This window comes from Myotis yumanensis, unplaced genomic scaffold (assembly GCF_028538775.1).
Source record: "Myotis yumanensis isolate MYYU_CA2020_CCGP unplaced genomic scaffold, mMyoYum1.0.hap1 SCAF_8, whole genome shotgun sequence".
Taxonomy (NCBI): Eukaryota; Metazoa; Chordata; class Mammalia; order Chiroptera; family Vespertilionidae; genus Myotis; species Myotis yumanensis.
In genome coordinates this window covers 1,905,548-1,929,648 of record NW_027223759.1, presented here as the reverse complement: position 1 = coordinate 1,929,648, position 24,101 = coordinate 1,905,548, and the positions used below count along the sequence as shown (strand labels likewise).

At 45.7% G+C, this 24,101-nt stretch overlaps 1 protein-coding gene across 3 annotated transcripts in view; it reads right to left on the bottom strand.

Annotated features, from left to right (window-relative positions):
* Positions 1–279: 279 nt before the first annotated feature.
* Positions 280–24,101, bottom strand: part of GULP1 (GULP PTB domain containing engulfment adaptor 1) — a 147,408-nt gene continuing 123,586 nt past the window's right edge. For 2 of the 3 annotated variants that reach the window (XM_070421662.1, XM_070421663.1), the window contains exons 6-13: positions 19,726–19,824; positions 18,487–18,624; positions 15,111–15,227; positions 14,859–14,882; positions 14,398–14,490; positions 6,672–6,810; positions 4,315–4,409; positions 280–1,328 (exon numbers count right to left, since the gene is read on the bottom strand). In XM_070421662.1, coding sequence (XP_070277763.1) covers positions 1,257–1,328; positions 4,315–4,409; positions 6,672–6,810; positions 14,398–14,490; positions 14,859–14,882; positions 15,111–15,227; positions 18,487–18,624; positions 19,726–19,824 — 777 coding nt within the window. In that variant the 3' untranslated portion in view covers positions 280–1,256. The remainder of the gene's footprint in view (positions 1,329–4,314; positions 4,410–6,671; positions 6,811–14,397; positions 14,491–14,858; positions 14,883–15,110; positions 15,228–18,486; positions 18,625–19,725; positions 19,825–24,101) is intronic. The other variant, XM_070421664.1, reaches the window with a different exon arrangement.

Sequence of the window (24,101 nt, the reverse complement as noted above, 5' to 3'; positions counted from 1 at the left end):
ATATCATAGAACCTTATGGAGATACATACAAATAGAATATTGCATAAGCTGTTCGATTTCTTTTCCTAGTGAAAATGTACCTTTAGCATTTGAAGAAAATTTCTGAGAGTAAAAGAGAAGGAGAATCTGTTTTGGAGGTCTCCCAGCAATGTAGCCTCATTCGCTGTTCTCACATCGTGATGAACCAAATGGTAAGTTTTAACCGTAAATTTTGGTTGCACTGAGTAACAATTATTATTCAAGTTAAAGATAAACTGAGCAGCAACTTGATTTTTGTGAAAAAAAAAAAAAAAAAAAAGAGATTCTAATGTCAACAACAAAACATTAAATTTGCTAAATAATATTGGTGATTCATGAAGAGGAGTTTCTATAGATTGTATAGTATCAAAACTAATGAGACATCACAATATTTTGAGACAAAAATATATTTGGTAAAATAAATACGGTAACAGACAGTGCAGCTATAGACAGCAAACATTCCAAATGCTTTTTCAGGAAACATGAGATCGAAGGATGTCTATATGTTTAGTAACGTAACTTATCTCATTAGAACTTAAACTGTAAGTGTTTGCTAAAAAGGAAATTTTACAGTTTCCCACAATATTTGTTTATGAAATGAAATATTTAGAGTATAACTGATGATAATGGCTAACATTATTACCTTGCATCTACCAATACTCTACATACATTTGGTTTAATTATAATAGGCATTTATATGTTTGTTATTTCACCTACCAAAAATGACCTGGTGGCATTATATTCAAAGTTTACATCTTCTCAATGATAGGAAACAGCGCTTCATACATAAAATGACATCTGGTATCATGTTTATTAGTTTGGATATAGTATTCAGTTTGGCATTGGTATATCTCTTTAGGACTTTCAAAGGTTTCATTAAGGTATGGCTTTTGGGAAATCAGCACTGAACTAGCAGCCTGGAGTTTGGACACAGATTTCAAGGTGCGAACGCTGTAGAACTCAAACACAAGAGAAATATTTGGATTATTTGTCCTTTGAGTAGAAATTCTTTTACAACAGAAACAGACAGGAACACAAAAGAATACAGTGAGTTGTCTTTAAAATAAAATGTTACAGATCAATAGTGAAGGCATGAGGAAATTTTACGGAAATAATTTTCAGAAAGTGAAGATATTAAAAAATATATTGGCACATGGATAAGACCTGTCGTAAAGTAATCACAGAAGTATGTGCAGATCAAACAAGTTTAACATGAACCAGGCACTCTCCTCTTGACATCAGCACTTGCTGTCCACGGGGTCCAGACAAAATACCGTGCCTTCCAGAGTCAGTCCCATTTTGAACCCCTCCTGTAAAGCAGAGAAAAAGCATTAAAGTGGGAGAGCACCTGGCAAAAATAAATAAAATCAGTACATCGAAGAGACTATGAACAAAAGTTGAAATCTTTAGGCTTTGAGCGACTAAGAAATAATTCAATGTCAGAATGTCGGCTTGTCAAATTTTCACGTAGGTGTACACCCCAGGCAGATCTTGACACCCACGAGCAGAACAAGCTTTCTTTACGGAGTCCCCATTACACTAATTTAATGACTATGTCGCATCAGCCTATTGTTTTTTAACAGGATTGAACTGTTTCCCGTATTTTACCATTTCTAAGATGTACTGAATTATTTTCCATAATCTTCACACTTATAATTATTTTCTCCTCAGAACAGACTGTATTAACTTGGTGAAAAATACAACATGAGTATTAGTAGCAGAGCACTCCCAAAGGCACGCGGGGACTGACGCCGGTCCGCAGTGAGTTAGCGCTTGCTCCGTCACTTGCACGAGTGTGATTATTAGTAAGAAACTAATACTTATAATTTGCTAGATGATAGTTCTTTACTTAATTTGCATGTTTTCTCTGATTAGACTGAACATGTCTACATGTATACCAGCCACTTGGTTTTCTTTTGTGAACTACTGTTATTTTTTTAAAATTCATCTGTTGATTGTTTAGTTTCTTAATCATTTGTCTATGTACTTTACGTATATTTGACATAGTTATATTATTAAACAGAAATTTTAAGAGAACTATGGAAGTTCTTTTGTAAAAGACTATATGTTTATACAAAATATGCCCTTATAAAAATTTCTCTCCAAATAAAAAGTCTGATATTCATATTTCAAACATTTACATCTGTCTACTGCTTATGAAATGTATTTGAATATTTGCTGTGTCTACTGTACTGGTACATTGATCCTCCAAGTTATTAACCAGTCAACTTCACATCACTTAATGCACAATTCTTTCACCGTTCACTGACTTGCCAGGTATTATTATAACTTACAAGGTGTACTTCTGGGCTGACCATACTATTTTATACTGATTTCCCTGCTGACGTCATGTACCAGAAGTTTAAATTATGTCAAATGAAAAACCTGAATTATTGATTTCAAATAAATATCTAACTTTCTAGCAATTTATAATGAAATATGGCTTAACATTTTTTACTAAATTGTACATGTATGAGATGTTTCTGTGACCTTTCTCTGTCAATAAAAAAGGGAAACCAAATATTTCAGTAGGCTTATTAACTCAATATGATGGTTTATGACGCCTATTACACTGTATAAATGTTTACATTCTATGCAAAGATAAAAATAGTAGCTAACTGTGCATTTGATTAATTAAGCTAACAAAATAAATAATAGAATCATCATAGACTTTAGATGAAAATGTTATTTTACTTTAATTGAAGTGACCTTGCAAGTTATTCCTGGACTCAAAGACATAGGCAAGCAATGATATGGACACACAATAGTGACTATGTCATTGAGAAAAATACTTTAAAATATGGGTTGTAAGATCCCTTGAAACACAATTAATAATCAGATACATCCATATGAAACTGCTGTTTGAATATTTCTTAAACAAAGCATGCAAATGTTACAGTTTTAGCTTTAAAAAGTTGCAAGCTGTTTAAAATTATTATGAAAATAATATACCAACCATCTCTGGCGCTACCCACCATGAAAGCAGAAAAGAATGAAGAAGACATTAAGAAAATATTAGATGTGGCAAAAACGAAAGTAACAGCAAAAAATACCACAGCTTAACATTCTTTGTCTAACACATCATGAAGCCATTCCAATACAGTGTCTCTCAACACTGAGTGCCTACAAAGATCTCAAGTTGTAGGCTTATCTTCAAAAATGTATGGAAAAATTTTCAATTTTGTGAAAATCTAAAAAGCATTGATAAGAAATCTTTATGATTTGTATAAACTTGAGAACAAATACTATCACATCAGCGCCCATTGGTGTATTCGTCCTCACAAAAGCATAGCAATGGATTCCATGTGGCAGAAATAAAGCGTTCCTGACAAATTAGCGTGCACTATTTGGGTGAAAGTTTCACAGTATTTGGAATATAGCAGAGATGGGGACACTGAGACGAACAGAAGGTTTGATACTGGTGATTTCAGTTTCAGCTAAATAACATCATTCATCCTGTCATATCAAAGTTCTTAACTTGGATTTTATTAGGTGTTGTAATTTTTTTTATTTAATTATGATTTTTGAATTAATATTTGTCTGAGAGCTTCAAGGATATGTCTTTGATAAAAACTAGCATATAATAACTTCACCAAATTATGAAGAGAACATGAAACAGAAGAACTTAGTGTTTATAAGAGCATGGATTAATCATGGCCCATTCTATAGAGCTCTTAAAACCAGTATCTTCAAACGTCCAGAGCAGCTCAAAACTGGAAAATAAAAGGGAGAGAAAGAACAAAACCCAACTGCACTACATTCCTAAAAAGCTGGGGGCTGGGCTTCTGCTTTTCACCGAGAGCCCAGAGTCACGCGCTGCCCTCAATGCCTCTTTCAGGAGAGGCTGGCGTGAGCCTGACAAAGGCTTTCCTTCAGCCACCCATTCACAATTTTGAAATTCATAATTGTTAAGACTGAGATAGAATCTGATCAATCCAGTGTAATGACCTTTTAATTCTTGGATTTCAAAATAATGAGCCATTAGAATCCATGCAATTTTGCACAAGAACATGAACCATTTCATTGCCATTGCAAGTTGCACCATTAAGAACCAAACCAAACCTCATCCTTAGCATCTGCAGGAGTGTTTATAGGACTAAATGCATATTATTATTGTAAAGTAATTGCTTTAAGTAAGTTTTCATAGTGATAATAACTCAAGGAAAGGATAATGTGGGTATAGAGGATCACATATTAAAAAGAAAAATCCATGAATGGGCCAATCTGTTGGAGGGTCTATAGAATCACATACTAAAGAGAGAACCCCAGGCCTGGGCCAGTCTGCCGGGTAGTCACCTGCATTTCATCCAGTTTTGATTGAATGTCTGGAGGGAAGTCGCCTGCCGCACAGCTGAACGGGTCGAAGGGCTCTGCTCCGAACAGGTCTCGTTCTGGACAGAAGACAAGACGTGGTGTATGAACACAGAGGCCGATCGCGCAAAGAAATCCCACATGACAAGCGAGCCGCTCACCCTGTGCGCTGGGCTTTCCCAAGCTCAGGCTTGTTAAATACCAACCAGAAGCACGGACTCACTTTAGGATGAGTCTTTAACTAGCGCTTCCTAATATCAAATCCACTGAACACTTGATAATGAATGCACTACAATACCTACATGTTATTAAAATAAATGTGCTCCTCACCGAGACGTCCCCATTCCATTCACGGACCTGGTTGTGAAGCAACGCGCAGGACTGACGAGGCCAGGAGGCAGTTTTACTCAGAGTTCACGTATGAATCTCAGAAAAAATTTAAGGGATCGCATCTCATGTGGTATGAAATCATGTCACCTTCCTAGAAAACCCTTGATCCCAGTATCATCCCAGCGTCAAAAAGCTCTCTGTACATATATTTTAAAGTATACTTTTTCTTAATCACAAAGAAGTATCCAAGTTAAAATCGATGGCTGTGATTGATAAGGCTATGACCTATTATTTAGTTGAAAAAGAAATTTTTTAATGGTTAAGAAATTTCTTTCCTCTGAATCAATTCAAATAAAATCCTAACAGCCTATAAAGGAATTTCAAGTTATCAATGGGCCTGGGAAGTTATAATGTAGTAAGACTTTCATTTTCAGGAAACTGTAACCACACTCTGAAGTCAAGGCTGTGTAAGAAATACTACCTAAGCTGCTTGTATCCTGAACATCGCTCCTTCCTTCCCATTATTCTTGCTTCTCCAGTTATAACTTTGGGCGTCAGATTCATATATGAAATCAGTTAATAAATGACAAATGCTTAGCAGTCCCTGGTTCTGGTAAGGATTGTATAAACTTAAGAGGGACATATCATTTATCACCCAAATAAAGACACTGTGAAGAGTGAGAGGCCTCCCACCAGTTACGAAGCAGCGGTAAAGGAAGAGTGTCGGACACGTACAAGGACAAAAAACAGCCCAGGACAGTATCAGGATATTGGCAGCCTTTTCTAAGAACACGATGATGTGTGTACTGTCACAAAATATATCCAGAGGAATTGGTGTATACATTTCAAATTAGGTAAAGTATTGAACACTCCCATCAACAGATTTTTAAAGTCCCCGATGCTATTCCTTCGCATTTACGTTCATCTTCTAACGTCAATGACCGCCTCACATGGGAATAGACGTTACGTTTCACAAAGGGACACACACCAACCAGGGCCCTGCCGTGCTGTGAGCCTCACGCTAACACTTCAGAGTCACACTGAAACGTGTTCCTGTGATGCAGAGAGGGTGCAGGAGAGCAGACTCTGTAAGTTCTCTTTCCTTCGGGTTCCCTTTGGACACGGTGCCGGTGCCTGATCACGGCCCGTGAGAACCATTCTTTCGGTTTCTGTGACAGGGCGCAGGTCACACATTCAAGATAATTAACAGTGAGCGTCTGTCGGCTGCTTTCCAATTCATCAAAAGAGACTTTCACGTTCCTTCTAGATTCAGAAGGTGAATCAGAAAAGCAACGCCTTTCGAACATTTCAGATGTCAAAGAAAGAACGCTTCTATAGGAGTAATAAATGAATCATGGAATGCATAGACTTATGTATTTCTCCCACTAAGCTTATCCCAAAATTCACACTGAGCTCCATGAGACGTGTCAAAATCATGAAAATTCCCAGCAGAGTTGTTTTTAATCATTAAAACATTAAAAATACAGCCCCAATATAACCCAATAAAAATATAAGTCAATGCTTTGTATTATAATGTAAGTAACCCTACACCAAAGTGTCATTTTCATACAATTTTACGTGTAAGTCATGTCTTTAGTAGTATACTCTGAACTATGAATGTGACACATGTGTACTTTATAAACATAATACTGTATGCACATGGAAACATAACACTTTGGTAATTAAAAAATTTAATGAGCCCGGCCTGTGTGGCTCAGTGGCTGAGCTTTGACCTATGAACCAGGAGGTCACAGTTGGATTCCCGGTCAGGGCACAGGCCCCGGTTTCGGGCTCGATCCCCAGTGTGGGGCCTGCAGGAGGCAGCCGATCTATGATTCTCTCTCTCTCATCACTGACGTTTCTATCTCTCCCTTCTTCTCTGAAATCAGTAACAAAAATGTTATAAAAAATGTTAATGAGCTTGTTAAGATACCTAATTTCACATAAAGTATCCGTCGGCCATCACAATGTACACAAGCGCAGCAGGCACAGTGACCTGTGTCGGAACTTACTGATCGCGGCAGCTCTGCCCGGCACTGGGGGCGGCTGCGTGCCGTTGGGCGTGGGCACGGCCGGCGGGTGGGAGGTGGGGGAAAAGGGAACCATGTCGAAGATGTCCGTGGAGGGCGACTGAGGCGACACGCTGCCGGCCTGCGGTGAGAGAAGGTAAGTGAGTCCATGTGGACACACTGCCATGCCAACGACTTCATAGACATGCAGAACGTATGGACAACAAATTCCGTGAACCAAAAACAATGACATATTGGCAATTCATATGGTCCAAACAGCTATGCTAAATGCTCATGGGCAAGAGAGCAAGAGAAAATTTCTGCAAATGTCCTCAAAGATGAGGGTAAACCTAGTGACGATACTGTTCTTGGGAGATACGGAGCATGCGCTGGATTTTCTGTGCATCCAGGAATAACTGCCATTTGTATCAGAGACTGAACATGCTAGAAACTACAGAAAACATGATTTCAGTAACAGATCTTGCACAAAATTATAAGTTTTATACAAAAATAATTGAACATAAGTGATGTACCTTCTTAGATATAACCACATAAATGCAATGATAACAAGTTTCACAGTTCTTAAGGGTGTGTTTTAATTTATATTTATAACCACAGTGACAGCCAACTCTTAGACACATTGCAGTGCCTTTTCTGCTGAGTAAGATTTCACCAAGTTTTTTATAATAAAACCCTACCTTGTGGTTTAAGTTAATAATCACCGAATACACCACCAAGATCATTGCTATCTGAGCCAGTCTGGGCCAGGGCATAATGACAGAATGAAATAATCATCACTTCGTCATTCAGGGGAAAATGCACACACGCACACACACGCACACACACGCACACACACACATGCGTGCGCGCGCGCACACACACAATCCATAGAAAGGAAAGAGAGAAGTCCCACATTGGAGAGGGATGGTGAGGAAATTTTTCCTTTTCCTCTGAGAACGTAGACAGAGAATGCTTCGAGTAGTTCATATTAAAGGGACAGCTCGCAGAATGCATTTATTTTTCTGAGTCACAGACGGCGAAAACAATGAACACTAATACGGCTGCTTATGTGTGGAGATGACAGACCTGCCGTTAGCAGGATTGCAGGTGCATGTTTCCAAGCAGGAAAATCGCTGTCAGCTCCCCCATTACCACCCTTTCCTTTAACATAAACACTATCCAAAGCCTCAGGCAGCCTCACCCCCACACCGGCCTCCTCCGGAACGCTGCTCTGCTAACCCCCGCCCTGGCGTCCGCCTCTCACCTTCCTCAGAGTATCAAGAACTCACATCTCAACTGCAGTCAAAACAGAACCAAAGGCGTCTCGCTCTGTCCCTCTCTTTTCCGCTCTCATCCTTTCTCTTCCCTTCCAGGCTCTGCTCCCTGAGGAAGGCTCTACCTCTCCTGCCCCAACTTGACTCCATTCAACCCTCGACGCCTTTCAAGCTAGTCCCTGCCGTTTAGGCATGAACTCGACCGAAACTGCTCCCGCCAACGTCACCGATGACCTCCTGTCCCATCTGCTGCATCGAAGGGTCCCTTGAGGTCCCCGTCCCCTCATCTCTCTGGGGGTTTGTGCACCACCCACACCCTCCGCCTGGAGCTCTCTGACGTCAGGCGACCAAAGGAGGCGAACACGGCAGACCAAGGCCCAGATCCCACTGTTCAAGACACACCCGCGTTCCCACTGCCTCTCACAGCACGGCTGGCAGAATTAAAGATCAGCGGGAAGTAAAGAGAAGTTTCCGTGTAGAAAATTACATGCGGTCTCGGGGTGCGGCTCTCGCTGACGGGCCGGGGAAGGCCACACTTAGGAGGTGGCGGTGTCATCCCCAGCGACAGCCTGGAGGCGGCGGCGCGCGCAGGGGTGGCGGGGATGGGAGGAAGGTTTACACAGGGGGGCGCGTCCTCACTCGAGCGCCAGAGCGGGGACGCACAGCTCTGAAGCCCGTGGGCAGACACTGTGAGCAGCAGCTGGAAGGAAGGACAGAGCGAGGCTCTCAGGAGAAGACGGAGGGACAAGGAGGAAAGTGCACACGGAAACTTGTTTGGAAAATTACAGCATGCGGGAAGGACAGGCGACTGGGGAAATGTTACTAATGTTGAAAGGAATATCTGAGTAGAGGAGGTTAGTAGAGCTGATGTTCCTGTTGTGACCGTCCTTAAATCCTGGACCCACTGATTTGGCCTCGTCCCGGGGCGATGCCCGGGCTCCCAGTTATTTCGCTGCTGAGGTGAGTTCTGTGCCGCATACAGCTGGTCATTGCGCAGAAGCTATTGGACACGAGTGAGCGCCCGCGTCTGAGATCCCTGCTCCTGGGCGCCTGAGGCTCCTTCTCCAGGAGGTGGGGGCTGGGACATGCGTGGGGGACGTGCTTGGGGGACATGCTTGGGGGACCATTTCAGCTTTGAGCTGTGCCTACATAAAAGGTGTGGAGCTTTGATGCCCAGAAGTAAACGCTGTATGCATTTCATAAAAACACTGAATGAAAGACTGAACATTTCTGTGGTGATGTCTATAGAAATATGAGCATGACCCCAACATTTTACTTTATGCTGTTATTTTGGTGCCATCAACCTTCCAAGACCCTTTAAAAAATGTAAAACAACTGTAAGGTTAAAATATGATTTATCAAAATTATTAAAATAGAGGTTCAATATTCTACTTAGAATTAAATTTAAAAAGTAAATTACTTATATTTATTAATATGAAGGTCTAAATTAAAAATTTCTCATTAAAAATGGTTAAATAAGACTAAAGATGGGAAATATAATGGTAATGTAAAAAGGTTCCAGCAATACGTTCTATCCTGCCATGCTAATTCATGCTTTTAAAGTCCACTGTTAGGGCACATTTTCAATATCACTTTTTATTTATTTATATTTAATTTTTTTATTTTTAAAAAATATTGTTATTGATTTCAGAGAAGGGAGAGGGAGAGAGAGAGAGAGAGAATCGTCAATGATGAGAGAGAATCACTGATCAGCTGCCTCCTGCACGCACCACACTGGGGATGGAGCCCACAACTTGGGCCTGTGTCCTGACCTGGAATCGAACTATGACCTCCTGGTCAACCACTGAGCCATGCTGGCCGGGTTACATCACTTTTTAAAGTAACAACTTCTAGAATTTAGAACTTACAGCATCATGGATGTATTTTTTCAACTTTCTCGATCCACAATTTGTTTATATTGGTTTCTTCGTTATAAGACCTATTATCATCTTATATGTTCTTACAAGAATTCTGCAGATCGAATGGCTACCATGTCCACTCTCTCAGAGAGGAAACTGAAACAAGGAGAGATCAGTGACAATCAGGTGCTCATGGTCGGGACCGGAATGGAGTATTTTTTCTTCCCGTGAGACAAGGGTTTACTTCTCCAGATCGTCGTTTGGAAGTGAAGTCATGAAAGTGAAGCTGTGGACTGGTCAGCGTGTTCTGTGGGCACCAGGTGTTCCTGAGTCAACGCTCATGTTTAAAACGGATGCCTTTGTTTAAAGATTCCCAGTGGGCTCGTTGTGTAACGGAGCGTTTGCTCCGTCTGCCCTTGCCCATCTCCACTTCACTCGTCGCCGAGAAAACGCCAGAGGAAGATAAACTGTTTACTCGCAGCGAATCCACTCTTCAGGCCGCAATCGTCCTGCCCAGCTCAGTCAGGGGCCACGCAGCCGACCACGCGAAGGCAGGTTTGCCGGTCTCACTGGGTCTCGTGGGAGGAAGACATCATGTTCCTCAGCAACAGAACGCCCAGTGGGTCTTGGGACTACAACTCTGTTCACTTAACTTCCTGGCAAGAGCCTGATTTGGTTAAAAGCTCCTCGAGCCAGAAATGTACAATGTAAGCACCCAGACACGAGAATCAAGAGGAGGGATTTGATGTCACTTGCTGTGCCCACATCTCATAATGAAGCAACCCTCCGGAGGCGGCCGCGAGGCCAGGAGGGCAGAATAAACCCCTTTTCTGATATAAATACAGACAGCACTGCCATGTGAATGCAATAAATGGAAATCAGATTGTTCCGAGATAATTAGTACCAAATGGTGGAAAACCAACCTCTGATCTGCTGCCAAACCACCAGAGCACAGCCAAGTAACGGAAAGTTCTCGCTGTATCGAAACGCTGTCCTAAGAAGGACCCGACTTCCAAAAGGCCCGGGAAGCCGCCCACGGTGTCGGTGGACACAGAGGCGTGGACACAGCCTGTCGAGGCGACTTCACTGGGCGGAAAAGGGACCAGTGACCACCGTCGTGTGTCCAGGAGACACGCCAGCGTGCTGGTTGTTCGGTACAAGACACACGTGTGACTTTACACGCGAGAAAATGAAAAGCAGGCGTGGTCTTCAGTCATCATGCACTTAGGGAATTGGCTTTAGGTGAAAGGGGTTTGGGATCTTTATATCTATTAGAGATACACCTTTTTCATGGTGAAAAATGTCTTTTCATTTTAATACTGAGAGCAAACAAAAGAAAAAGCCCCGTACTTGTCTTCTCTGGCGAGAACTAAACTCCTTCAGCGCTCCCGGGGCAGACTTCTCCTGGGAGCGGGAACTGAAACCACCGACAAGCGTTCCCCCGCTGACAGAGAAGAGCAAACCTTTTCATTGGGGACCACACCGCAGGCTCGCCCCTCCTTGAGTTCCAGGTCTGTCTCTTCTGCATCCACTGAACAGCTCCGCCCAGCAGGCAGAACTCACATGAGCAAGAGTGAAATTCTGCTTCTTACTGCCGCCTCCCCCACGTCATGTCCACTTCAGAGGGCGGCACCCGTACAATCCTGGCCGCTCTCTCACTCCACGGCGCCCACCAGCCATCAGGAGATCCTGCAAACTCCGCCTCCACACGCACCAGGAATCACGCTCCGCTGATGGCTCGACTGACAGACGTCTAGGCCGACTGGCTTCCCCCCTGCCCGCTCCACGGCAGGAGCGGCCTGGCCAGTCTGGGACCTCACTTTGGCCTCTTGACATGCTTTTTTTCAATTGATTTTTAGAGAGAGGGAGGGAGAGGGAGAGGGAGAGAGAAATAGCCATGATGAGAGAGAGTCATGGATCGGCTGCCTCCTACACACCCTACTAGGGATCGAGGCGCAACCCAGGCTGTGCTCTGACTGGGAATCAGACCTGGGACCTCTTGGTCCATGGGACAGTGCTCAACCACTGAGCCACACCGGCCGGGCCACTGTGGCCTCTTCATAGCCTGTGGTGCGGGCAGCAGCCAGATGATGCCCTAATCCCGACTTCTCCGTCGGTGCAGTTAAACCACCACCACAACAACAGCACTGAAAGCTTCACCCTGGCCCACGGGCCCTGTGAGGCCCAGACTCGGACCTTCCGTGTCACTTCCACGCTGTCGGCTCTCCCTCCAGGCCCAGGCCTGTGCCTGTGCTCAGCCGTCTGCCCTGACTCATCCGCCGCCTCCATTCGCACGCCACCTGCGCAGCGTGGGCCGCCCGACAACATCTCTCTAAAAGGCTCCCGCCCTTTCTCCTCCTTTCTGCTCCATGTCATTCAGAGCCTCTCTCAGTGTGGTGACTGCCCGGGGGACGGGGGGGAGATGGAGGAGAGCGGGGGGTGGGGGGGTCAATGGTGATGGAAGGAGACTTGACTTGGGGGGGCACGCAAAACAGGGTACGGATGTGTCGCAGCGCCGTGCCCCTGAAACCTGTATGATTTTGTTCACCGGTGTCACCTCAATAAATTCACCAAAAAGAAAAATGAATAAATAAAACGGGGGAGGCGAAAAAGCCATAAACTTGGTGAGAAGCACCTGGTAAAGGCAGTGAAGAGAAAGCGGTCGGAAGGAACAGCAGAACCAGCCGGAACCCGAGGAGGACGCGCCAGTACGGCGTGTGCGTGACAAAGGCGCGAGGGCACAGGCCTCACTCTGTCCGCTCACCTGGCCCCATCGCCCCCCAGGCACCAACTACTTGCCAAGCAGTGGGAATACCCCCGGCTGCAGGGGACGATGGGGCAGGGGGTGCAGAGGGAAGCATGTGTTTTGACCCACTTCCAGGGCACAGCAAGTGTGGAACCCTAAATATCTCCTCATAGAAGCATTCTTCAAGCTGATGAGCTGGGGAAGCATTCTAGTGCTAGATGGCAAACAGAGACCTGTGTGCTAAAACGTGTTCCCTGGGTCAGCCTGGTGACTGAACCAAAATGAACTTGCAAATAAAAATCTGCAACAAACATTCTTTTCAAGTTTGCAAATGCTATTATTGTGTCTCAGCTCATAGTATATGCCATAAGTTATACAATAAATATTTTTAAAATACAAAATAATGCCCAGCCAGTGTGGCTCAGTGGTTGAGCGTCAACTTATGAACCAGGAGGTCATGGTTTGATTCCCGGTCAGGGCACAGGCCTGGGTTGCAGGCTCGATCCCCAGTGTGGGGCGTGCAGGAGGCAGATGATCCATGATTCTCTCTCATCATTGATGTTTCTATCTCTCTCTCCCTCTCCCTTCTCTGAAGTCAATAAAAATATATATTAACAAAAACACCAGATAAGATATACACTTTAATGGAGAAAATCATTAGTACACATGATTCAAAAAGAAAAAATATCTGAAATATATTTTGCCTAGGAAAAAATATTGTTTGAACTTCCATCTCCCTCCAAAAATGTTACTTAGCCAAATCACAAAATAATGGTATCTTTCTTGGTATTGGGAAGAGGATCTAACATTTCTGAGAAACCAAAGGGAAATAATTTAACCATAAACATTGAGTGTTGTCTGAAGAGACTACCCTTCATGTTAGTGTCTGAAATACGCTGTGTCGCTCCCTTGCTCCCCGTGGGAACCGGGCTGTGCAACATAAGAAAGCAGATTTGGTCTTGGTGATAGTCCAGCTTCTAGGAGGAAGCTCAGTGCTCCAAGGGCAGGTTGGCTGAGGCCAGTGAGTCTAACCTCAGTACATAGTAACCAACAGGAATAAAATGAAGAATATGCCACAAAGAAAAAAATTGAGGGCTGAATTATTCTAGGAAAAAAAAACAATAAGTGATAAGAGCAACATGGAAAAATAACTCCGATCTGAGCTATCAAGGAAATCTTAAATTTTTTAAAATTATTTTTTACTAGAAGTTTGGTGCATGAAATTCATGCACTGGGGGGTTGGAGCGGGATCCCCCAGCATGGCCTGTGCCCTCTCACAGTGTGGGAGCCCTGTGATCGATCGCCCCAAAGAGGTAGGCCCCACCCACCCATCCAGGGCTCCTCGATGGATCGCCCCAAAGAGGTAGGCCGGAGCCGCTGGGACCCGCCTCCGTGCTGTGCACGCAACATCCTGGTGATGGATTGTGACGGCGTGAGGGCATCACGGCGTGATGGTGTGATGACCATTTGCATATTAGCTCTTTATTATATAGGATTGATTTCAGAGAAGGAGGGGGGGGGGGAGAGAAAGAAACATCAATGATGAAAGAGAATCATTGATCAGTTGCCTCCTGCACGCCCCCTATTGGGGATCTAGCCTGCAAGTCGGGCATGTGCCCTGACCTGGAATCGAACCGAGACCTTGTGGTTCACAGGTCAACGCTCAATCACTGAGCTCCTCTGGCCGGGTGGACATCTTAATTTTTAATTAACCTCGGGGAGTAGCTGTCCTCTCTATCCACTTGCAGCTTTAAGTTACTGACTACAGAGTGTCGCTAGGAACATCGCCGAGCTGCTGACCCAGAGACATCCTGTCACCGGGAAAACATGCCCTGATTCTGTGTACTTACTGGGGACGCTGATACCTGCGTTACTCGCAACTGGTTTTCCAGATCTTGTACTTTGTTCTTAAGCTCCACGTTTTCTGCTTCCAAGTCTTGAATCTAAAAGGCAAATGACCGTTGGACGGACCTTCAGACAAGTATTCCTGGGAAATGTCAGCTCTGATAGTGACTGCGTTCGTGAGTGGGATTCCGTTATTTAAATTGCAATGTGCTGTCTGGTATTATTGGATGAAGCTTGGGGAGTACAGTGCTGGGTGCCCGGGCAGACCTATGGCGTTCAGAATGTTTTTACACGTGTGCACCAGGCATGTTCCTAATCCCTGGTCTGTGCTCCCTGGGGCGCGGTGCAGTCTCGCCCGTAACCTTGGGGAGTAACCGCAGGCCGGGGAGGCGCTGGCGGCGGCGCTGAGGAGCGTGGAGAGGTGGCAGTTCACGGCGCGGCCCGGCCTGCGTGGGAAACCACTTACCCGGCCTCTGCTGCTGCGGCTGCTCTGATCCCCGTGAGAAGCATCAGGAGTGAAGCAGAGTCACATGAGACACTACGCTCTTGCGGGAATCCAACACGAAATGGTTAACGACCGCGCGCCGCGGGCGGGTGATGGGGGGAGGGACAGGGGGACAGTGTGGGGGATGGATGGCGGCCTGCTACCTCTGCCTGATGATATGCGAGACTCCCCGTGTGGACATCACATGCGACATGACCCGCTCCGTTTACTCACTCTTTTCTGGAGCCCTGCGATCTGTTTTCTAGTTTCGACATCCTTGCCTCCAGATTCTAGGAATTTCCGGTATGCCAGGTTAAACGCTTGGCCGATGGTTAAAGTGATCTCTTCCGCCTTCATACAAATAAAACAAAGGAGATTTGCATTTAGTGGCCATGTGTCCGGCTGCTCTGAGAACCAAGAAAAGCATCCACGTCGGGCACTTGCGAAGGGCAGCAGCTGGGGGTAGAGGAGTGGAAATGGCAGAGTTCTCCCTGCTGAGTAAAGACTCAATGCCTCCCCATGCACGACGTAAAAACAATCACGTGCCCAGCGTGGCTCAGTGGTTGAGCATCGACCTATGAGCCAGGAGGTCACGGTTTAAGTCCCAGTGAGGACACAGGCCCGGATTGCAGGCTCCATCCCCAGTGTGGGGCGTGCAGGAGGCAGCCAATCAATTATTCTCTCTCATCATTGATGTTTCCATCTCTCTTTCCCTTTCCTTTCCTTTCTGAGATCAATAAAAATAGATTTAAAAAAATAAAACAAACAAACACACTTTTGATATTAACATGAAGTTGGGTAAAGTCATTAATTGAACGCTTCACAAACATCACACCAATGAAACCATGGAGGCCTGGGAATTTCTCTTTGAATAAGTATTAAATTATAAATTCAATTTCCCATATATTTATAGTTATAGGCTATGCAAATTAATACAATTAGAGCAAATAAAACCTTGAGGTAAAAATAATGTAATGAAGCTTTGAGGAAACAGTCCTTGCTGAGCTCATTCATGGAAGTGATGCTAACGTGAGGTTGGAGAGGGAGCTGAGACCCTGCTTTCCGAAGCCCAGACTCCATCCACCTGCAGCAGAATTACTTGGCGGACGTGCTGCCCGTCGATTCCCTGCGCTCCAGCCGATTCCCTGCGCTCCAGCCAATCAACATGAACTTGTTTTTTGAAGCGGAAACCGAGGAGCTCTGCTTTGAAAGCCCCCCTTCTGAGTACTGAGCACCAGACGGTGTGAGCCATCGCTGCAGGCTCCACGTTTGCAGCCTTCAGAAAACACAATGCGCACATGCTCTCTTCAGAGAGAATGATGCCTTCAGGAATCACAATTACGGAAGTCAGTGATGATCGGGTAGCAATAAAGTCAGGGATTCTGGCAAGCTTATGTTTAAACGATCACGTAAGCAATTTGATGGGGATCAAATGAAGAGAAGCACTTGACACAAAGCCATAAGAAGGCTCATGTTCATAATGATCTCTTCTAGTAATATTTCAAAAGACCCCAAGGAAGTTTATTTCCATGCGCAGGACAAGAAAGACAACCAAGTGCACTGCTCGGTGTAAGCCAGTGATGGCGAACCTTTTGAGCTCGGTGTGTCAGCATTTTGAAAAACCCTAACTTAACTCTGGTGCCGTGTCACATATAGAAATTTTTTGATATTTGCAACCATAGTAAAACAAAGACTTATACTTTTAATATTTATTTTATATATTTAAATGCCATTTAACAAAGAAAAATCAACCAAAAAAATGAGTTCGTGTGTCACCTCTGACACCCGAATCATAGGTTCGCCATCACTGGTGTAAGTGGTAAAAGGCTAGGCCAGTGGTCGGCAAACTGCAGCTGGCGAGCCACATGCGGCTCTTTGGCCCCTTGAGTGTGGCTCTTCCTAAGCCTTAGGAGTACCCTAATTAAGTTAATAACAATGTCCCTACCTATATAGTTTAAGTTTAAAAAATTCAGCTCTCAAAAGAAATTTCAATCGTTGTACTGTTGATATTTGGCTTTGTTGACTAATGAGTTTGCTGACCACTGGGTTAGTCTATCTCACACATAGAAGATGTCTACTTTAGCCTTCTCGGTCACACAAACGGAACATCTGTAAGCAATCATGGTTAAGCAGCACTTGGAGCATTAAACATAATGCATTCACTCAATAGGATACGTTTCAAAAACCACTGGAACTGCATAGAAAATTCCTTATTGTGCACACAGCATTTCTCATGTGGGTAAGCATATCTTTTTCTGACGAAATGTTCTATAATGTTCATCAAACTCTCAAAATATATTTTGATGCCAATTAGGTTAGCACATTATTTTGCCTTTTTAAAGAGCACTATAGTCTAAAAGATACAGATATTAGCATGTTCTACTGAAAGATGGCCTTTTTCTTTAAAGAAAAATTCGTTGAGTATCTATTGTCCACCTGTTGTAGGACTTACGTGGACAAATAAAAAAAGGCGTTTGTTTTCAAGAAGCTCACATACGGAAAACAGAAATAAACTGCGTGAGGGTGACAATAATACTAGTCCTCTGGCATCCATGGCAGCCTGAACAATGAGCAAATGCATGAATTAAGTTCTTTTCCTGTCTCAGCCAACAATGTTGCCGAGGTGAGATGTTCTTCGACGCAGGCACCACGAGGTCACCGTTCCGATTCCCGGTCAGGGCACAGGCCCTGGCTGCAGGCCTGGTCCCCAGCAGGGCGGGTGAGGGGTGTGCAGGAGGCAGCTGATCCAAGTTGATGATTCTCTCTCATCATTGATGTTTCTATCTCCCTCTCCCACTCCCTTTCTCTTTATCTAAAATCAATAAAAACATACTCGAGAAAGAAAAAGCCATCGATGGCTGCAACATATCTTGGAATTCACATCTTCTGCTTTACAATAGGACCTCGGACTATAGAATATAGGTTATGATTAGCACTAGCTTATGCTTATAATCAAGACCCAGGGTTTTCCTTAAGATTCCAGGAGATTAAAGAATCGTTGCAGAACTTAACTTTAGAATTCCCTGACCGTCCTCACCTGCTGAGAACTCTAGATTACACTCACAAGTGAACACTCGCCCCCATGGACAGGCACACACATGCGCTCACACCTTCCACGATTCTACTACCTTTCACTATGGTAAGCTTTCTGAGTAATGAAAATGAAGAACCATATCTTCAAAGTGTTGGCTACTTTTAAAGAAGTCGCACAGATGTTATTTCCTGGAGCTTAACATCTTCCTTTGCATCGGATCCATTAACATTCCAGAGAAGACGAACTCTGCTGACCGTCACTCTGCATTATGTGCACATTCCTAAGTCATACCTGAGATTAAAATCACAAATAGGTGATGTGATTCTAAGATAAATAAGCGCACAGCATAGGCAGGGCTGGCGCCCTAGGAGATGCAGTTTGCATGCGAGCCTGTGTGCCTGACATGGGAATTCAGTTACGGATGGGATCCCGCAGGCCGGCCGGGGGCAGGACGGGCCCATTAGCGAGTTTAAGTAATTACAGGCCTCGCTCACGTCCCAAGACCTGACTAACACCGGAAGCAAGACATCCCTGGACCGTAACCCGACAACCCCCCCACGACACCTGCATACGTACACACTTCTCGCTGTCAAAGACGTAGCACAGGTGCTTATTGGACTCGGAATCTTTGCAGATGAAAGTGAAGATCCTCTTGTCTGTCTTATCGTCGGCGCAGAACGATATTCGGTGCAGCTGGCAGTTGTGCTGGACTTCCTGTGAACACGCACAAACACACATGTGAACACGCACAAACACACACGTGAACACGCATGAACACACAAACACACATGAGGGACTGATCCATTCCCTGAAACACCAGCTGGTGCTGGACTTCCTGCGAACATGCACACACACACATGTGAACACGCACGGACACGCATGTGACCACACAGACACACATACGAACACACACAAACACATACATGAACACACACAAACACACATGAGGGACTGGTCCATTCCCTGAAACACCAGCTGGTGCTGAACCTCCTGTGAACACGTACAAACACACATGAGGGACTGGTCCGTTCTCTGAACACCAGCTGGTGCTGGACTTCCTGCGAACACACACAAACACACATGTGAACACGCACAAACACACATGAGGGGCTGATCCATTCTCTGAACACCAGCTGGTGCTGGACCTCCTGTGAACACGCACAAACACACATGAGGGACTGGTCCATTCTCTGAACACCAGCTGGTGCTGGACCTCCTGTGAACACGCACAAACACACATGAGGGGCTGGTCCGTTCCCTGAACAGCTGGTGCTGGACCTCCTGCCGTGTGGGCAGATGTGTGGGCAGGTGTCGTGGGGAGAGACAGCAAGGGCCCGCCACCTGCTGCCCGGGGGAGACCCGTGGAGGCAACCACGGCAGCCGCCAGGCAGCACGGAACCAGCTCCGCTGTGAGACGGCAGGTCCGAGGGCTCATGATGGCAGCCCTGGTGACAGGACACGCTGACCATGTCCACAGGCAGCCAGCAGCCCAGGGCCTTTCCAGAAACAGCACCAGCCTCCACTTCCTACTCAGCGACCCACTCCTCACGCATCTCTCCCAGCACAGGAGGGACCCTGAGCCCAGACTCACAGGCTCAAGCGCTCAGCAGGGCCCAGAGCAGCAGGGCCCAGAGCGTTGGGCACAGCCGCCAGAGCGCAGGCCCAACGCTCCCCCGCAGACCCCCAGGGAGTAAGTGGTCGTCAACTGGGAACCCATCAGTTCCAACCGGTAACAAACACCACGTATCTATTAAAACGGGAATCTAATCACAAGGAAAGATTCGAGAGGGTCTGACATTCAAAAATGAGCCTTACCTTGGTTTTGGGTTCTAGGATTTTTACTCCATAAATTGATATTTGCAACTCAACTTTCGGAATTTTCTGGCCTTCAGATTTCTTGATATGTCTTGCAAACTACAAATGAAAAATTATTCACAAAATTATAATTGTTTCTATGAAGAATGAACACACACACACATACATATATATATACATACATACATATATATATGACGTTTGTATTGTGTTGAACTTTTCATTAAATTATTACCCATTATAAAGTATTTTATAAATCCCCCATAACCTCAAAATATTTAGAAATCACAGTACCTATCATTACCATCCTGAAAATCAGATTGATTCCCAGTAACTTTTAGAAACCATCGATAATCTGCTTCGATCATGGCATCTATAAACTTGTATTCACGCTGGTTCAGAAAATGAAAACTTGGTGGGCAGATAAGCAGAGATCAGTTTTTTTCCCTATGGACCTTTTTTTTTTTTTTTTAATTAACACGTTTATTTTTTTGTTTGCTTGTTACTCCAAGGATATTTTTCCCTTGAATTTTTTAGAGAGAGTGGAAGGGAGGGAGAGAGACAGAGAGAGAGAAACATCCATGTGAGAGAGACACATCGACAGGTTCCTCCCGGGGATGGAGCCTGCAACCCAGGCATATGCCCTTGACTGGAATCGAACCCGGGACCCTTCACTCGAAGGCCGATACTCTATCCACGGAGCCAGACCGGCCCGGGCGACCTTTTGTTGGCAGTGCGGGTGGAGAACGTGCCCCCCAGGGCTGCTGGGCCAGCCTGCCCTTTCCAGGTGCTTCTGTGGCCTACGTCCTCCCCAATGAAATCAACGAATAAAATGAAACCGATTCCCACACTGGAAGTCAAGCTAAGAACTGAGTAACCATCCCGACCAGCGTACAGTCCTCAGAGCTGAGGTCCAGGGAGCTTCCTGCAAACACGGACCTTCCAAGATGCTTTGAGAGCAGGAGCGGCGGCACCTTCTCACTGAATCGTAGGTGCATGTAAATGCTCGGTGCTTCTGCTACGGAATCAACAAGAAACCAGGACAGCCGTGCGCTCCGTGTGTGGGATTGCTCCTCTCTGCTCACAGGGACTTGGTGCCGCTGCACTGGACGCTAAACAACGTCAGTTTTAAGGATTTGCTTTGGAACACGCCACCGACATACGCTGCTTCGTGTGAGCACGCCCCGTGCAGCGCGCGGGGCACACGGCTCCTGAGCACAGTGCTCATGGCTTCACCGCGTCCCAGCGGACGGAGCGCCCCATGGCCTACGTGGCTCCTCTCCCTGCGAGCCTGTCCCCCCCCCTTTCTTTGTAAGAAATGGAAACGCGGAGAAGGAACTCTGGGAGAGAATCGGGCTTCGCCGCCCCTTTAGCGCCTTCTCAGCATATGGCTCCTCCTGGCCTGACTCACAGCGCCGAGCAGGGCGGGTTCGGCTCGTGTGTGTGTGTGTGTGTGTGTGTCTCTGTGTGTGTGTGTCTCTGTGTGTGTGTCTGTGTGTGTGTGTCTGTGTGTGTGTGTGTGTCTGTGTGTGTCTCTCTGTGTGTGTGTCTCTGTGTGTGTGTCTCTGTGTGTGTCTCTGTGTGTGTGTGTCTCTGTGTGTGTGTGTCTGTGTGTCTGTGTGTGTGTCTCTGTGTGTGTCTGTGTGTGTGTCTCTGTGTGTGTCTGTGTGTGTGTCTCTGTGTGTGTGTGTGTGTCTGTGTGTCTGTGTGTGTGTCTCTGTGTGTGTGTGTCTGTGTGTGTCTGTGTGTGTGTGTGTGTGTCTGTGTGTCTGTGTGTGTGTCTCTGTGTGTGTGTGTGTGTCTGTGTGTCTGTGTGTGTGTCTCTGTGTGTGTGTGTCTGTGTGTGTCTCTGTGTGTGTGTGTGTGTCTGTGTGTCTGTGTGTGTGTCTCTGTGTGTGTCTGTGTGTGTGTCTCTGTGTGTGTGTGTGTGTCTGTGTGTGTGTCTCTGTGTGTGTCTGTGTGTGTCTCTGTGTGTGTGTGTGTGTGTCTGTGTGTCTGTGTGTGTGTCTCTGTGTGTGTGTCTCTGTGTGTGTCTGTGTGTGTCTGTGTGTGTCTGTGTGTGTCTCTGTGTGTGTCTGTGTGTGTCTCTGTGTGTGTGTGTGTGTCTGTGTGTCTGTGTGTGTGTCTCTGTGTGTGTGTGTCTGTGTGTGTGTCTCTGTGTGTGTGTCTCTGTGTGTGTCTGTGTGTGTCTGTGTGTGTCTGTGTGTGTCTCTGTGTGTGTCTCTGTGTGTGTCTGTGTGTGTCTGTGTGTGCGTCTGTGTGTGTCTGTGTGTGTGTCTCTGTGTGTGTCTGTGTGTGTCTGTGTGTGTCTGTGTGTGTCTCTGTGTGTGTGTCTGTGTGTGCGTCTGTGTGTGTCTGTGTGTGTGTCTCTGTGTGTCTCTGTGTGTGTCTGTGTGTGTCTGTGTGTGTGTCTGTGTGTGTCTCTGTGTGTGTCTCTGTGTGTGTCTGTGTGTGTGTCCGTGTGTGTGTCTGTGTGTGTCTGTGTGTGTCTCTGTGTGTGTGTGTCTGTGTGTGTGTCTGTGTCTGTGTGTCTGTGTCTGTGTGTGTGTCTGTGTGTGTGTGCGTGTGTGTCTCTGTGTGTGTGTCTGTGTGTGTGTCTGTGTGTGTGTCTGTGTGTGTGTGTCTGTGTGTGTCTGTGTGTCTGTGCTGTGAGCACCCGCCTCTAACTCGGGCAGACGTGACTGCAGGGGTGCAGTCCCTAGGGGTGCAGTTCCCCCGGAGCAGAGAGGCCAGGGCCTCCCCCCTGCGGCCTGTGTGGGGCGTTGGCTTTATTCTCCTCGGGTGGGATTCTGCACGTGAATTCCACTAATTCGGGCCAGAGGGTTTTTTTGGTTTTTTTCTTGAAGAGATTTGTTCTGCTTCAGTGAGAATCGAGAAAATCACCGGCTCTCGCCCAGAGAGAGAGGACGGGTGTGCGGGTGTGTTCCCTCCACCCCGCCCCATCTCCTTCCCGCGCTGGAGGAATGAGCGCCCTGGGATGTGCACGGGCGGCTTTCACCATCACCCGCCACGTGGGACCGGGGACCAGCCGCCTGGGCTGCCAGACTCCCCGGCCTCTTGGCCGCTCCCTCCACCCACAGGGGACAAGCAGGGGCCGCCCACCTTCCCACAGCTGCACCCACATTCCCGGGACCCCTCCTGGTTCCCCAAGGGCTGCACAGAACACCCACCAACAGCAACCCATCTGCTGAGCTATTGCTTTTCTGCCAAAAATAAATAAATAAGGAAAGAAGGAATGCAGAAAGGAAGTGGGGGTGGGAGGCGGGAAAAACGGACGGAGGCCGGGAAGGGGAAACACAGGGAGACAAAGGAAAATCAACATCAAGTATCTGGTCTGAGGCTTTCGGAGGCGTGGCCTCTGCTTCACTGAGAGGGAGGGACTGTGTTCAGGGACTCACAGGTCACCCCAGCCAGGACCTGGGTCCTGAATGGTGGGTAGCGGTCAGGTCTGAACCTAGCTCTGCGGCCACCCATCACTAAACAACTTTCCTTTTGCACACAGATTTTCTGCGTTTAAAAAACAAACTTCTTGCCCGGCCGGCGTGGCCCAGTGGTTGAGTGTCCACCCAGGAACCAGGAGGCCACTAGTTCGATTACGGGTCAAGGGCACAGGCCTGGGTTGCAGGCTCCATCCCAGCAGGGGGCGTGCAGGAGGCCGCCGACCAGGGATTCTCTCTCATCATTGATGTTTCCATCTCTCTCTCCCTCTCCCTCCCTCTCTCTCTAAAATCAGTAAAAACATTAAAAAACAAACAAAACAGCATCTCATTACAGAGAGAGAGTGACATCGAATGAAAAGCTGGTGGATTGGATTTCACAGAAGTTGGGAGTTATTCCTGAGCCCACGGTCCTGGCTTCTCCTACGGACTGAGTCCTCTAAAGCTGATACTAATTGTATTTATAAAAATAAATAGATACTATTCACATTAAATTCCTTACAAAAACACTGGTATTAGATAGAAGTTGAAAGGGTTTTTAAATTGTCAGATTTTATAGAATTTGGTATCTTCTTACATCTCAGGCTAAAACATACTCAAGAGATATAAAATATGATGTTTTGACAAATACATACTCATTTACAAAAATTTTTACTGTTTAGAAAAATTTATAAACTATAAATTCTCCACAAAATGACAGAAAAGTGGCGTACAATAAAATAGATCAGTTTCTAAAATCTTTCTGAAAAGTTATCAGGCATAATTAGACATAGTAGCATGAAAAATAAATTACTGAAAATCTTTTTAAGTTTTCCATCGTATTGCATTGATCCTAAAATTCTCATTCTTTTTAAGTCAAAGGCCAACATATTAATATTGCAAACTTTTAAAAACTTTAGTAACTATAAAATGTACCTTAACCAAAGCAAGTGAAGTAAA